General features: G+C 39.4%; 1 protein-coding gene across 2 annotated transcripts in view; it reads right to left on the bottom strand.

The window, feature by feature from the left end:
* The window catches only part of esyt2b (extended synaptotagmin-like protein 2b), a 69,363-nt gene that overhangs the window by 15,578 nt on the left and 38,418 nt on the right, over window positions 1-15,367 (bottom strand). The window contains exons 9-14 of one of the 2 annotated variants that reach the window (XM_041813753.1): window positions 14,084-14,260; window positions 13,872-13,954; window positions 13,381-13,429; window positions 11,652-11,741; window positions 11,427-11,522; window positions 5,068-5,130 (exon numbers count right to left, since the gene is read on the bottom strand). In XM_041813753.1, coding sequence (XP_041669687.1) covers window positions 5,068-5,130; window positions 11,427-11,522; window positions 11,652-11,741; window positions 13,381-13,429; window positions 13,872-13,954; window positions 14,084-14,260 — 558 coding nt within the window. The remainder of the gene's footprint in view (window positions 1-5,067; window positions 5,131-11,426; window positions 11,523-11,651; window positions 11,742-13,380; window positions 13,430-13,871; window positions 13,955-14,083; window positions 14,261-15,367) is intronic. The other variant, XM_041813754.1, reaches the window with a different exon arrangement.

Genomic DNA, 15,367 nt, shown 5'->3' with positions numbered 1-15,367 from the left:
CGAGATACAATTTTGAAGGTGCATCTAGAGCATTTTGAGTCGATGACATTAAACAGCTGTGCTGCGATAAGTATTGTTTTGCCCAATTGGCCTTTGATTCACTGTCAAAGTTTCTTCTTCTTCTTCTATTGGCAATTCTGGGCATGGCCTGGCTTACCCCTGCACTGCCAAACTGATGATGGAAAAGTAAATCAGCACGGTTTGATTTGGATCAGCATGGTCAAAAGTCATAGTGGAAAAGCCTCATATGATTGGTTACGCACTTTTTCAGAGACAAGACTTTGATACAAATTTCAGGCTGCATGCAGCTCTTTTTGCATTTCAATATGGCACTTTTTGGTAGTATTTAAAAATGTGAATTCTGACATTTTTTTAAGGTCCTTGAAAATAGAGCTAAAGGAACTTACTAAATATGTTATCACTCTGTTGTTTGCTTTTAAATAGAGATGTTCCAATACTATTTTTCCTCCCTGATACTGACCGGATTCTATTGTTTTAGTATATTCTCTTGGTTTTATTGGCTTTATCTGGAGCACTGGTATAACAATTGTTTTGTTTTTAAATGATGTTTTGTGCAGCACTTTGGAAATGTTCAGTTTATAAAATGTGCTATATAAATAAAGTGGATTGGATTGATAGGATATCACACTGTTGGGTATAGGCTGATATGGACTATGGAGTACTGATCTGATACAGTGTAAACTTTCTGGATGACTGTGCTGTGGAAAACTGGCCTATTGGTTTAGGTCTAGAGTGACCTCAGAACATGGCTCAACAAATAGAATGGTAACATACAGCCTCTCTCAGACAATCTAAGTTGTTTTTCCTGCTAATTATTGAGAGTTTTACCACTAAATATTGAAAAATCTCTATCTATCTGTCTCTCCATTATGCACAATTCAGGCCATCTCCATAATGATCTGTTTTAACATGTGCAGTTTGATGCATGATGTGATGATGGAACAGCCAGCCATTGGCTGACGGCCCCTTACAAAGCACTTAGGGAAAAAATATGGCCATTCGCTTCTGAGCTAAAGCCAATAAATGATTGAAAATTGATTAAAAATTGATAAAAAATACGTTCAACATCGGATCTTCCAGTGTGGATTTAATAAGTCCCCGAAAAGTCACCTGAGTTCCAGGCTCAAGAGCAACGCTTCTGTAAGGCCTATGGAGGAATGGATAGCATCAATGGGACAGCACAATGGCCAACATCAAGAGGGAAAAAGTGAGGACTATGATTTATGGTTCAACAGTTATTTAACTTCTAATTGCCTGTGTTGCTTCTTGTCGTATATGACAACACTAGTCTGGAAGGGTCATAAACAAAACAGTATCCGATCAGTGCATAAACACATGTTCTCGCTGAAACCAAAACAAACTTTTTCAGCGATATCAGTTTTCTGGGTATCGGCATGGGAACAATACTATTTTAAAAGTTTAAAAAAATATATAGACAGAAATGAAACAAATACAGGATACTTTACTGCTAGCTCTTTGATCGGATGCGTTAGGTGAAATCAAACAGAGTAAATACACGCTATTTGTTAAAAGTTCACAAATAAATCACAAATAAATCTAGCTGTGTCACTGCTCTGGGCAATGTATGTCCCTTATACTCTCCAGTGCTTTGCAGATTCAAGTCTAATCTCCCCTATTTAAATCAAGGCTTTAAAGATAGTGGAAACATACCAGCCAACATTGTGATTGTTGCCTCTTTATAAAAACTGACTTGTGACTAATTTGAATATCATTTGCATACACTTGTCTCTTAGGTGAACACAAGCTGGTAACACTGTCAAAAACCTTTCTTTAACCTCGTTGCTTGGGGCAAACAGCTGAATGCTTAAAATTTTTAGCATTGTAAGTCAAAGGAGTTGTTCAACTTGTTTTATTTAAACCAAACCTTAAAGAGAGAGACACACCTATTACTGCAAATACTTTGAGTTTAGTCAAACCAATAGATTTTGGAAGACTTTTGGAAGAAAGATTTGGCAAAAAAAGTTGACCTTAGGATTTCTTTCCATTACAGACACAAATTAGATAATTAAATCATGAAGACCAGCCAGACAGCAGGAGCACTGCAGTCAGAATAACAATGAGTGAGTTATGGGGAGGAAACCAGATATTTGAACTCCAGCTGCACTGTGATGGCAAATAAAAGTGACACTGAGGGAGGGCTGGTGTTTGTGTGAGATAATAGAAGGGTCTGAAACCTCCTGGAAGGAATTAAGAAGCAGGAAATAACTTGTGCTAATTGGAAGCATGCAGGCATTGATTACTGAGTTATGTGTTTGTGTAACCTTAAACTGTTGGAAATGAACAGATAATTATCTGGTGATGTTTGGGCCGGTTAACAGACCTGATAAAAGTATACCCACACAGGGCCTGTTTCACAAAAAGGCATTAGAGATTATTGCACCTTCTAAACCTTTGCGAATCAGACAGGAAGGCAGTCAAATTCACTAAACTCATGCCAAGGGATGCACTTATATCTGCTTTAGAGAGGAGCAATAACTGTCTGTTGAGACTCTGTGGCAGCTGTGCCACAAAAGATGATGCACACAAACTTTTCAGTAATCAGGACAACAGTTCTGCTTCTGTATGACTTGGAAATAAAACTATACTACTTGGGACAAAAGTATCCTGCCAAACCTGTTAAATAGTGAATTCAGGTGTTTTAATCAGACTCGTTGACACACCTCGCCATGCGGTCTCCACTTGCAAACATATGTGATACAAAACGAAGAGCTCAGTGACTTCAAGTGTGGTCTGTGATGGATAACACCTTTGCAATATAACAGTTTGTGAAATTCCATCCCCACTGGATATTCCACAGTCACAGTGGAAGCATTTAGGAACAACAGCTACTCAGCCACAAAGTGGAAGACCACATAAAACCACTTAGACTGGTAAGGCGCATGGTGCAGGAGCTTCATGGAATGGGTTTCCATGGCCGAGCAGCTGCATGCAAGACTCACATTAAAGTTCAACGCCAAGCGTCAGATGAAGTGGTGTAAAGCTTAGACATTACAAATTTAGCCAGATTTTGGCCCAACTGCAACGTCATAACTCATCGTCAAATGTCAGCCCCGACTATGAGCATGGGGAATGACACGTTCTTGTAGTGTGACATAATCAGCGATGCGTCCAAGATGCCCAACTATTCCACAAGCCTTGCATGTCAGAATTTTTTTTGCATGTTCATCAACGACATCAATCCCGATATCTTCCAACAGGAGAGCATTTGCTCTTATCTTTGCATAATCATTTACCAGAGGGACATTAAAAAAAGCCCCTACTTTTTGTCCTTCCAGGGAATTATGTGTAAATATGGTAATTTTTTGGGACATTTTTATCACATTCATACCTCAAATTCTATCTGAAGGAGAGCTGGTCCATATTGTCCTCCTCTTGATACATTGGTATGAGTTTCTTGTTTGTGTTTTTCTTCTTTTCAGAGCAAAAGACCATTAACATCACACAGAGCACCTACGTATGTTGTCGCAAAGGTCTGATTCACTGACTGACTGACTCATTGACCCCGACGACCTGTGAACTCGTACACAGTGGAGGAGAGCATTCAGGATCACACTGGTAGTGTGGCCAGGTTATCAGCCAAGATTTTCGTTGTATAGTCTGACATGGTGCCCTCATGAAAGACCAAAAAAATCATGTAGTCTGAGTCGACCTTAAAGCACTCCTACACTGGATAATGGGGCTTTGTGGAGTGACGAATCACATTTCTCTGGCAGACAGATAGGCGAGTCTGGGTTTGGTGGATGCCAGGAGAGCATTACCTGCCTGACTGCACTGTGCCAATTTTGAAGTTTGGTGGAGGAGGGATAATGGTATTGGGCTGTTTTTCAGGGTTTGGGCTTGACACCTTATCTGCAGTGAAGGCCGATCTTAATGCTTCAGCATACCAAGACATGTTGCACAATGCTATGCTCCCAACTTTGTGGCAACAGTTTGGAGAAAGCCCTTTTCTTTTCCAAAATGATTGAAAATGGATAATTCTCAATCCTAACCAGCAGTTCAGTCGGTCCAGTGCTGTCACTTCATCTCAGAGAGTTCTTGAGCCATTGTGCTCTCCAAGACTGGTAACTTTTCTTTCAAAGATGACCGTGGTTGCTCCATTCAGGAAGGAAACTTTGTTTTAATGGTGAAACTCATTTTAGAATAAACCTTGAAAAAGTTTCCCCTCCAGCCCTAGTTCATCATCTTTATGGGGTCAAAACTGAGCTCCATCAGCATAAGAGGCAGCTCCACACAAAGTTAAGTTGCACTGAGCTTTTCTCGACATTACGACATAAAACAAAAGCAAACTTTATGAAGCAAGACAACTTTAATGGCGTCTAAAATCATTAGCACGTTATAGTTTGTAAATTAGACATTGAGACAAAGCAAATAAAGTGAGCATCCTCAGTGAATCAGGCCCTCAGGTTCTACTTTCCTGCTGCTATAGTCATCTTTCCAGCTCAATATTTAACTGTAGTGCATTTTTTTTTCCAGACAAATGAAAAATGCAGAAATGCTTGCTGGACAGGAATGAGTTTATTTTCCATACCATTAGTTTGAGGTAAATGAGGCAGATAATATCTGCTTTTTCATTGACTAATACAGGTCAGGCTTCCTTGCAGGTTTGGCATTCAAAGAATTTGTGTATATGCAATAAAAATATGTAAAGAGCACTGGGTAGGAATGAGAAAAGGATTTCTCTTTCAGTGTAAAGCTGCAAAAATGACACTGGTTTAATCAAGCATAGAAATTAAAGATGATCTTCGGATTTCTTTAAAAATATTTGAGAGCAAAATTACACTTCAGCATGCAAGATCCCGAGCTAGAGAAGGAGGAGAATAAGGTACCATGACTAATAAGAGCCAACGAGTGCACAGAACAGAAGGGCACAAATGGGCAATGCAATCATCCATCTTCATGCACATCAAGACAATTCAATCTACTGGTTTCACAGTCACATGACACAGGATGGTGCACAGATAGAAAGCACAGATGACACAAAGGGGGTGTGTGATCTGAACATGCAATCCATTTTTCCCACATTACCTTCAGGGCCTTAAAGACTGAGACTTGCTTCAACCCGTCATAGGTGAAATCTGACAGGTTGCTCTTTAAGCCACAAGGAGATTTGGGGGAGAAAATCACACCCATAGTTAGTAGGTCGGGAGTGGTCGGGGATGATAGAGAGGCATGAGAAAAACCCAGAAAAGTATGTTGAAAAATGTGCTGAAACATGAACACAATGGGTAATAGCTATAGCAGCATGGAGGCTGATGGTTTGGATACTGCAGAGCTAACAATGATAACACCGGCCTCGATAATGAGGGTGTTTCCTTTAGGGGAGACTCAGAGAAGAACTTTGAAACACTGTGTGACTTTTCTAACAAGCTACAGGGGTTCAGTGACAGCACAGCTACAGATTAATTGGCTCACTAATACAGGCAGAAACCATTATGAGCTCTGCCACGGCACTCTTTATACCGAGGTTTATATCCCAGCCTTGAACTAAGCACCTAATGTTGCAGAATATGTATCTGACTAACAAGCATACATAGCTGCAAATAGTCTGCCTCATGTTATTGGTTATAGTCACTCTGGGTAATTGTCATAGCAGTAACACCGTGCAGCTAACACATGCTAAGAGATGCAGGTTTTTAAAGGACTCCTGTTACACTTCAACCCCACAACATCACACACCGCTAACGCTAACACTCTCAGGATGCAGAAAGCACCAGGGGACTCACACATATTGTTCTATACTCTGAGGTATTGCTCTCACAAAAGATTAGCCCAGATGCTCTCCTCTCACTTAAGTTCCCACAGCCTAAGCTGCCTGTGAAGACGCTCTTCCGGTTGAGTGAAAAAGAATAAAAAAAAAAAGGAGAGGTGAAGTTATGAGAGCTGAGGAAGCTGAGAATCATCATTTTGCCATTTCTGTCTTTGGTCTAAAGCTGAAGGATGTCTTTTCTTTGCACCTTCTTTACCTTTCCTGTGAGGAACTTTCTGATTTTAATATGGATTGCATCAGCTATGTGGCAGCTTAAATAAAGCCTAGTTTGAACGTTAGTTCAAACATGAGATGGAGTTTACCATCCTCTTATATTTGTGGTTAAACAAGAGTTGGAGAAGCTAAGATAATTTAAACATAGGCTTAAGTTATAACTTAAATGTTACACCCAACTCCTAGTAGGTGCAAAGTCCTCAGTAAATTTACTTTAGTGTAGACTTTACACCTTAACTTAAGACATAACTTACATACAGCTGGTGCAACAGGCTGCTGGTGAAAAAATGAATGCTGCTTTCTTTTCAGTCATGAGGAGGATTAGGGACACTGAAATTCAGAAGTTCTGTCTAAATTTCTCTTTGAAGGTATTATGACATTTCACATCAATCTGTTTGCTCAAAACAATCTAAAGTTGGTTCAATGTCTGAGAAGGGTTGGCTTTGATGTGGTATATAACCAGCCTTTGAAATTATAGACAGTAATAGTTGCGACCCCGTTTAAACCATACATTAACATAGATTAAGGCATTCAGATACCAAGTGGTTATCCTTAGTGAGCAGTGTGGACACATCTCAGTGTGTACTGAACATGATTTTAATTTAATAGTTCAGACTGTTTGCAAGTAAGCAGAAAGTATGGCTTGTTTAAATCCGTCCAGCATTACTTGTACAGGGTATATGCAGCAATCTTGAAGTTAATTTCAATACCTTTTTAAGACTTTTTCAAGACCTTCTAAATATTTTTTAATACCTCACCGCCACTTCAAGCTGTAACCATTTACATAAGTGATATAGCTCGCTCTGGCGCTCTCAGAGACAATTTACGAACGCACCCACAATAGCCTAGTTTTTTATGTACCTGTTCATCTTTGTTTTTTAATAAAAATTAGGGATGCACCGAAATGAATATTCTTGGCCGAAACCGAAAAAAACAAAAATGAGGAAACCAAGACCAAAAAAACGAAAACAGAAACACAGAAAGAAATTATTATGCCAATTATTAGTACCATTGCATTTATGGCTATGACTGTGTACTAACCTCACTAAAATCAATTGCAATTGCAATTACAGAATTATGTAAATATTTATAGAGCACTTCATTCCAACAATACACAATATAAATTAAAATAAAAAACAAAATAAAATTTTTAACTTGACCATACTCATGTATACATTAAATCAGTGGTTCTCAACCTTTTTCCAGTCATGTACCCCCTGTGAAGTATTTTTTCAGCCAAGTACCCCCTAAACAGCGCAAAGCTTTTGGCCAAAAAGAAAGACATTAAAGGAGACATATTATACCCTTTTAAGACAAGCTTAAATTGGCCTCAGAGGTCCCCAAAACATGCCTGTGAAGTTTGTTGCTGAAAAAACACTCCTGTATAGGATTTTTGTACGTTTAAAACCCCCTCTATTTCAGCCCTTCTCAGAATGAGCCGTTTCTGTGTCTGTGGCTTTAAATGGTAATTAGCTGTCTGACTCCGCCCCTGACCACACCCCTTTCAGGAAATGGATGCAGTACTCCTGGTACAACAGACACCTTTATCCAAAAGTTAGAACTTGATTGGGATTTGAACCATCAACCTCCTAGACCACAGTCAGTAGGATAACCAACTGAGCTATCAACTGTTAGCTGAGAGGATCAGTAGAGGAGGGCAGAACATTCCTCCAAGTGGGGGAGGGCCAACCAAACCTGGGGGCGGGTGCTCACGCTCCTGGTGAGGTCAACAGGAGCTAAATCTGAGAACAGCTTGTTTCAGCACACATTTTCTGAAAGGTGGAGAAAGAGAGGGGAGAGGGAATGGATTTTTCTGGTATTTGAGGGGATTGTGGACAGGCCAGGGACACATATTTGTGTTAGAAAAGCCTGGAAAGGCTTTAAACCCAGAAGTACGCAAAACTCTGCTAGGCTGCAGTGGTCTCTGGAACAATTTGGAAATAAACACATAGCTAGAGCTAGAAAGAACTAAAGACTGGTAAATAATAAACAAATTATAAAAAGACTTCTCTCTTCTCAAACTGAAATCAGGAACTTAGTTATAGATCAGCATTTCTTCACAAAAAATAAATTATAAACAGTTTTATGAAGGGAGTGAATACAGTGATTGACAGGTATGCGCCAGTGTGGGTCATACCATTCTGCCATGGGGGAGACTCAGGTTATTATTATTTTTTTTTTAATTTAAGAGCCTACAAAATATTAACTCCAGTTTATAAACTTAAGGTCCTTACACTCTAAGCGCAATTTTTTTCATGCAAATTATTTACACAAAATGTTTACATTTAGAACCTGTAGCGAGTCAAAGCAAGCTTCCTCACCTGCAACATCATTTCGCAGCGCGACATTGCTGTCGATATTTAAGTAGCGCATTTGCGCTCATGTGGACATGTCGGGCTGCCTGCTGCCTGTCTCCCTCTGTACCAGGCTAAAAAAAGAGGCAAAAACACAAGCACTGATACAGAGGGATATGAGGCAATATCAAACATCAGGTGGTGTTGGAGAGGACGACGTTTTTGTTCCTCTGCCTGCCTTAAAAATCGGCACCACCACCACTATATGAGCTCGTTGGAGCGAAACTCACACAGCTGGAGCTGTTTCTAAACTAACGGGACTTTAGTGAAATATTTACCAACACAGTCTCCTCTGACCTCAGACAAACGACTTATAAATGCTCCGGATCAACCAGCTAAATGACTCCTCTGGACAGTCTGGAACACAAACAGGTGAGCCAGTCTGTGTGCTGTGGAGAGAGTTAACTCCTCTCACCGCAAGCCTCAGCTGGGCGGTATTATAACTCTTGTTGATCATATTTGACATGGAATGAATGAAAAGTCAGCCCCTCCTCATCCACTGACGTCCTGGCTGTGCGTAAAAGTGCAACGTTACGCACGGAGTGAAGGACAGAGAGGGACAAACCTCCTTTTATCTTCTGCTTCAATAAATATCACTGTTTATCAGAGGACAGAGAAAACACACCGCAGACGTTCGCAGCACGAATTCGTTTCTAGAATGTAATATACTCGTGTAGCTCCTGACGTGCAAAGAAAGGCGCTATTTTTCTTAAATAGTCAGCATGTAGTTTAAAATCTACCCCCTGGAGTGCCTTCACGTATACGTAACCTTATTTGAGAACCACTGATCCAAGCGCGTGCTGGCCGCGGTCTTTGCTTGCGTTATCACAACGTCGTGTATCGGCCTTGCTGTTTCGGTGATAAAAGTCTTTCGGCTGAAAACCGAAAAATGCACTTTCGGGCCATTTTCGGTGGCCGAATTTTCGGTGCATCCCTAATAAAAATGAATAAATCACACACTTTTTCAATGTTTTTGGGACTCAAACTCTTGGACAGCTAATTCAGAAAAAATACTTTACAAAATTTAAGACTTTATAAAGTCGTGATAAGACTTTTCAATACTTTTTAAGGGTCTTAATTTTCCCCAAATTGATTTATCACCTTTTAATACTTTTCAAGACCCTGCGGATACCCTGTTGTAGTGTTTGGATTTGGGGCTCTGGCTCGCCTCAGGAAAAGAGTCAGTCTTTCAGCTCCAAAACAACTTTTTCATTTTCCTACCATTTCAGCTCTTTATGTCTATTAAAATAAAACTGAATGGAAAAAGGGGAAAAGACTAAATGGGAGCAGGTTCCTGTCATTCACAAAAAGACCTGGCTCTTAGAGCCAGCTCATTTGATACAATACATCACCACTCACTGGTCACTTGTGGGCTAGATCTGAGCTGTCATTTCAGTTTAACCACCAGAGCACAAGGTTAATTTGCTAGATATATCACGATTTCCTTTAGAATCATTTTCATGAAAAATGAGGGAGAAAAGCTGTAAAAGAGGCCCTGCTAACTTCTTACCTTGTGGCTAATTTGCCTCATTCATGCAGCTTTAGAGCACATGGCATGCAGGGATACCCAGCCACAGTAAGCCATGAAAATTATTTATGAACTCTTATTTGCATAGAGACGAGCAAGTGAGTTCTGATTGCAGGCCATCACTGAAGATATGTAGTTGGTGTACAGTGTGGACACATAAATGCAGTCAGCTTGGTATCTAAATGCCCAAAATGGATGTTAATGCCAAATATAGACAGGGTCTGAGACTGTGTGTGCTATAGTTACTTACTTAGACTGACACCTACCCTGAAACAGCAGTTAAGGTATTGATAACAGAATAGAAATACTCAAACTTGTCCCTTATCATGTCTGCAATAGAATTTCATAAACAGGCTCTATTCTGGTCTGTATTCCTCACAGGGGCTTTAAATGTAACTTTCAACAGTTTTAAATGAAGGCATGATAGATAAACTAAAATGATACAAGCTACCAGGAAAACAGACATTCCTCATGGCAACAGTGACCCTGATTTGACATCGGACAGAATCCTATGTGATTATGGCCCCTTTAAGGACCCATAACACATTCAGTTACTGTTTTTATGGCAGGTTTGAGGAAGCTGAAGCTGTTTCCACTAAGTAGTCTGGTTTAGTTTGGTTTGTTTTGGTACAGTATGGTTGGGAAAGTTTCCAAATTAACCAATCAGTGCTATTCTACTTTACTGGCACCCTTCTGTAGGGGTACTATGCTCTATCCAACCCTGAAGATTGGAGTTAGACTTACTGCAGTTAAAAGAATACTTGCTTCCTGTGCAGCTATAATGGATAAGCATAAAACACCCCATGTTTTATACTGAGCTGAAAAGCTAGTCTCCCTCATTTTGTCATAAACATTATTTTAAAGGAAACAGTCATATACTATACTGGCTCTAAGAGGCAGCCCTTTATGTGAACAACATGAGCTGGCTCCTATTTGAGAGCTGGCTTCTTTTGCTGCTGTTTTATATACATAAAAACTAAAACAATACAAAATTAAGAGCCCTTTAGGATCTGAATCCTCACTCTTATTACTGAGCTGAGTCAAGTGATTTGGATCTCTGAGAAGAGCTGTAATTTCCATCAGTAAAAGGAAGGCTGGATGGGCAATGCTGAAGAACCATAAGCAAGATCAGGTTTTTTTGTGTCACACTGTACCAAACTGTACTGAACCAAATCAGAGTGCTTAGTGGAAACACATATGATAATGAGCAAAATAATAAAGGTTCACCTTAAGGCCATGGTTCAGTGAAAATCAGATCTCAAAGGACATGGAAAGCAAAGTCATGAGTGTCACAAAGAAACAATTGTCATGGAAATAACAGGAACAACGGTCAACAATCCTTATTTAAACAAGGGTGCTAGACTTCTGACCAAACTGGTTCAGAGTGTTGCTTAATGTGGTGTATTTTTAGGGTGGAGAACAATAAGCCTTCATAAGCCTGATGTTACATTTAAGCAGAAGCTAAAGCATCAGAACAATAGCACTGCTAGCATTAAAATAAATGAACACTGCAGCATCTTACTGGAAGGTTCTTTGCTGAGTCCAGATAGACCACAAAGAGCGCTGACGATAAGCCGTCATTGGCCAGGCTTCTGTCTGCACGCACACTTCGCAGCACCTGACAGAACATGAGAAAAAGAGAAATAAACTGTGAGGGATGACAGGTATTTATTCTACCTCTATTACCAGCTGTGAATGTGCCAATAGTGACCAAGAAAGCGAGGAAAATGTTATTTCAGTGTTGTACCTGGTCCAACTTCTCAGGTGTGGAGAGTAGAGATAGCCACTCCAGCTTCAAGTGGAGTTTCCCTGTGGGAGTTTCCTCGAGGTCAAACCACTGGAAATGTTGGAATACATCAGAGTTCAACAGCTGAGCTAAGTCACTGAAGGACTGGAGTGTTGATTTTTTGGCATCTGGCTAAAAAATGGCATTAAAAACCTTTAGAGAAGCTACTCAAGTGTACATGGTTGTCTGATGTCATTTTTTTGTTTTGTTTTGTTTTGTTTTTGTTTTAATGGATTTAATTTAATTTAATTGGGCTTTATCATTATTTTTTATTAAAAAAAGATATTTATTTATTACAATTATTATTATTTATTTTCTATTTATTTTATTTTATTTAATTTTTTATTGTTTTTTATATATCTTTATTTGGTGTGCTATTTGTGAAAATGTGCCAAGGGTTAAGGACTTAGATCTGATTATTTATCTATTGTCATCATCATTATTGTGCTGTATACATCCTTTTTGGCTCAGTTTGTTCTGTTTTTTTTATATTAAAAAAAAAGGAACAGGAAGTCTTGTGGCCAAGTTGTGATGTGGAATGTTATGGCTCTGTTCATAATAAAAATTTAAATTTAAGAAAAAAAAAAACCTTTAGAGGCTGCGCTTATGAAATATAAAAAGAGTAATAATTTAAGCAGAGTTACTGATTGTGAGGATAAGGGCTGATGCTGATGTTTAAAATAACAATTAAGAGCTGATGTCAATGCTGATACTGAGTATTTATCATTCAGGCACCTTGGCAGTGTAATGACCTGCTGATCATTGACTGCTGCCTCTGATGCATGTCAGATTATTTGCAGATGTGCTGATGTTTGTCATGAGGGCTGATATCTGATATCTGCCCATACTGGTGTTCAACTGATACATCAGTGCATCCTTAATTTAACAGGAATAGCCAAGTAATTTAACAATAAGGATTAGATAAGAAGTACAGAGTCACTGTGAAAGAGCTACACAGTGTGTGATATTTGGAAAAAATATAATGTAATAAATGTTATCATCATTTAAACTTAATCAATGTGCATAAAGACAGCCCTATTTATTAAAAAAAAACTGCATTATAGGTATATCAAAAAAGCAACACTATTGCAATGCAGGTTTTTGCTCAGTACCATTCCTAATTCCTAATCCAGCTTCCTACAAGACAATTCGTGTTGCCAGTGTATTTATGCAATTTTGACTGTCTAAGGTTTGGTATGGAAATAAGTTTGCAGTATTGGGTCCCTGGGTCTTCTGTGTTTGTTGCTGTGATATAGATACAGGTATGGCTATTATTTGATCTTTTCCAGTATCATCCTGCAGTTTAAAATTCTAGAATCATGACAGCTCTGCTGCTCTAGGGCTCACTTAACCTACAATATCATTTTATGTTCAGCATTTGAAAAAGGTGTAAAACAACACCTTGAGGTTTTCTGGTGGTCATTTATTGGATCATATTTTAGCAGGGTGGAGTCATTTCTTTATGTTTCATCATCACTGTGAGGCTGCCAAAAAACCAACAGAATTTAATGCTATAATAGTGAGCTATTAGAGGCTTTGACAAGGATGTTTATTAGCCTTTGAAAGCTCCTGTTTTTGCTTTTTGGATGCACATTCATTTTATTTATACAGGAATTGAACCTCCTCAGCACTAGTCCTTAAGCACACAAACATTTAGTACAATAATTTGGATATAGATATTCAGTTTTACCTCGTCAACTTTCTGTTCTTTGTGCAGCTCAGTCATATCGATCATCAGGCTGTGGATAATGACAAATAATTACTCAAACTGGGATAGCAAACAGTAAACAGACAAATCACAGCAATTAATCTGACCAAAGGGGGTCCAGCTATCGATTAGCTTCTTTGTGTTGTCAGCGCTGGGTGTAGTGTTACAGCCTTCGGCCACAATCAATTGACTCTGCCCTTGGGCTTGGAACTATGGGGTATCCTCTCAATCTTACTTTAACCTCTGTTTGGTAGCACAGGTACTTACAACTATTCTTCTCTTCAGGTCCCCAGGATGTGTTTAGGACACAAAATTTAATGCCAAACCAGATCTAAAGCTGTTCTTTATATGTGTGCAGCTTACCAGCAAAGCTTGCCCCTGCAGCACTCACATTTCTGAGGTGAAACAGACCGTGTTTCTCATGAAGTTTGTGTGATTAAATCAGAGCAGGAGAGGAAATGAGATCAACTCACCTTCCCAGGAAATCATCTTTGTCTGGATCCTCATCAAACAGCTCGATCTCGAGGTGCTGACCAGACTGCTCGTACACCAACGCCTGATGAAGACAATGACTTATTGATGCTTGTTAAAGCAGGCATGTCCAATCAATAGACAGGTGTTCATGCAAGTTAGGGAAATACACTTGACTTCCTTGTGAACATACGATACTGTCATTAAACCTCACCTCATAAACCTCGTTCCATTTAGGGTGAAGGCTCTCTTTGACCGTCTTGCTCTGGAACAACTGGTTGCCGATCTGCAGGATGCCATAAGGGTCAGATTTGCCCTTGATCAGTCCCCCTAGGAATTTATCCTTCCCTTCCAGATCCTGAGCCTCCAAAAAGTGAATTCTCAGGACTCCCTGTGGAAAAACGCAGAGTACAGCGTTAGCTACACTGAAATAGCAGCATCTGACACTTCCAGGCCAAAGAGGAGTCAGAGTTGATGAGAGCTGACATCACCTGCTGGGCTTTATGCTTAGTGCAAAACAGACCTGGTGCACATAACTTGGATAAAGAAGCAACTGAATATTTCACTCTAAAGGTAATTAAAATTTCAATTAAAACAAAATCATGGTGATTTGGTTATCCCTTTTTTTAACCTCTATTCTAAGGAATGCCACACAAAAACGCAATACTTAATGTTCAAACTGCTATTTAAAGAAAAAAGAAAAAACATACACACATTCTGAATTTATTGCCCACAGTGCATTTCAAAAAAGTTGGTATGGGAGCATGTTTACTAATGTGTTACAACACCATTTCTTCCAACAGTGCAGGGTTTCTGTTATCATATTTTGTGAGCCATACCTTTGATATGGTAGATAGGTCTGAACTGCATTCAGGCCAGTGTAGTATCCACTCTTTCAATGTGAAGCCATGTTGTTGTAACTCATGCAAATGTTGGTCTTGCTGAAACAAGCAGGTATGAGTAAGACTTTGTCTATATTGGAAGCATATGTAGCTCCAAACCGATATGTATTGCTCAGTATTACTAGCGCCTTCACAGATGTGCAAGTCACCCATGCCATGGGTGGTAAATGTTGGCTTTTTAACTCTTTATTGACAACAATCTGGATGGTCCTTTTTCTTTTCAGCCTGGATGATTCAACAGCCAATATTTACAAAAACAATTTGAAATGTGGACTTGTCAGACCACAGCCCACCTTCCTCAGCTACATCTCAGAGGAGCTCGGACCCAAGTACAAGTCTGACTGAAATTTGTAATGTTACCACAACTTACCATGTCACACTGTAATATCCACTGTAGGATGATGAAGCTTTTTAATGCAGTGCTGCCTAAGGGATCAAAGGTCATGGACATTTAACGTTAGTTTTGGTCTTCCCCCTTATGTACTGAAATTTCTCCTGATTCTCTAAATCTTTTATGATATTATGAGCTGTAGATGAATCTCTAAACTCCTCACAAAAGCAATCAATCTATTGCCTGCAGACAGTGCTAAATGCAG

Source organism: Cheilinus undulatus, linkage group 19 (genome assembly GCF_018320785.1).
Source record: "Cheilinus undulatus linkage group 19, ASM1832078v1, whole genome shotgun sequence".
NCBI classification, from domain to species: Eukaryota; Metazoa; Chordata; class Actinopteri; order Labriformes; family Labridae; genus Cheilinus; species Cheilinus undulatus.
Note: the sequence above shows the minus strand (reverse complement) of the source record. Positions and strands in the feature narration are given on the sequence as shown.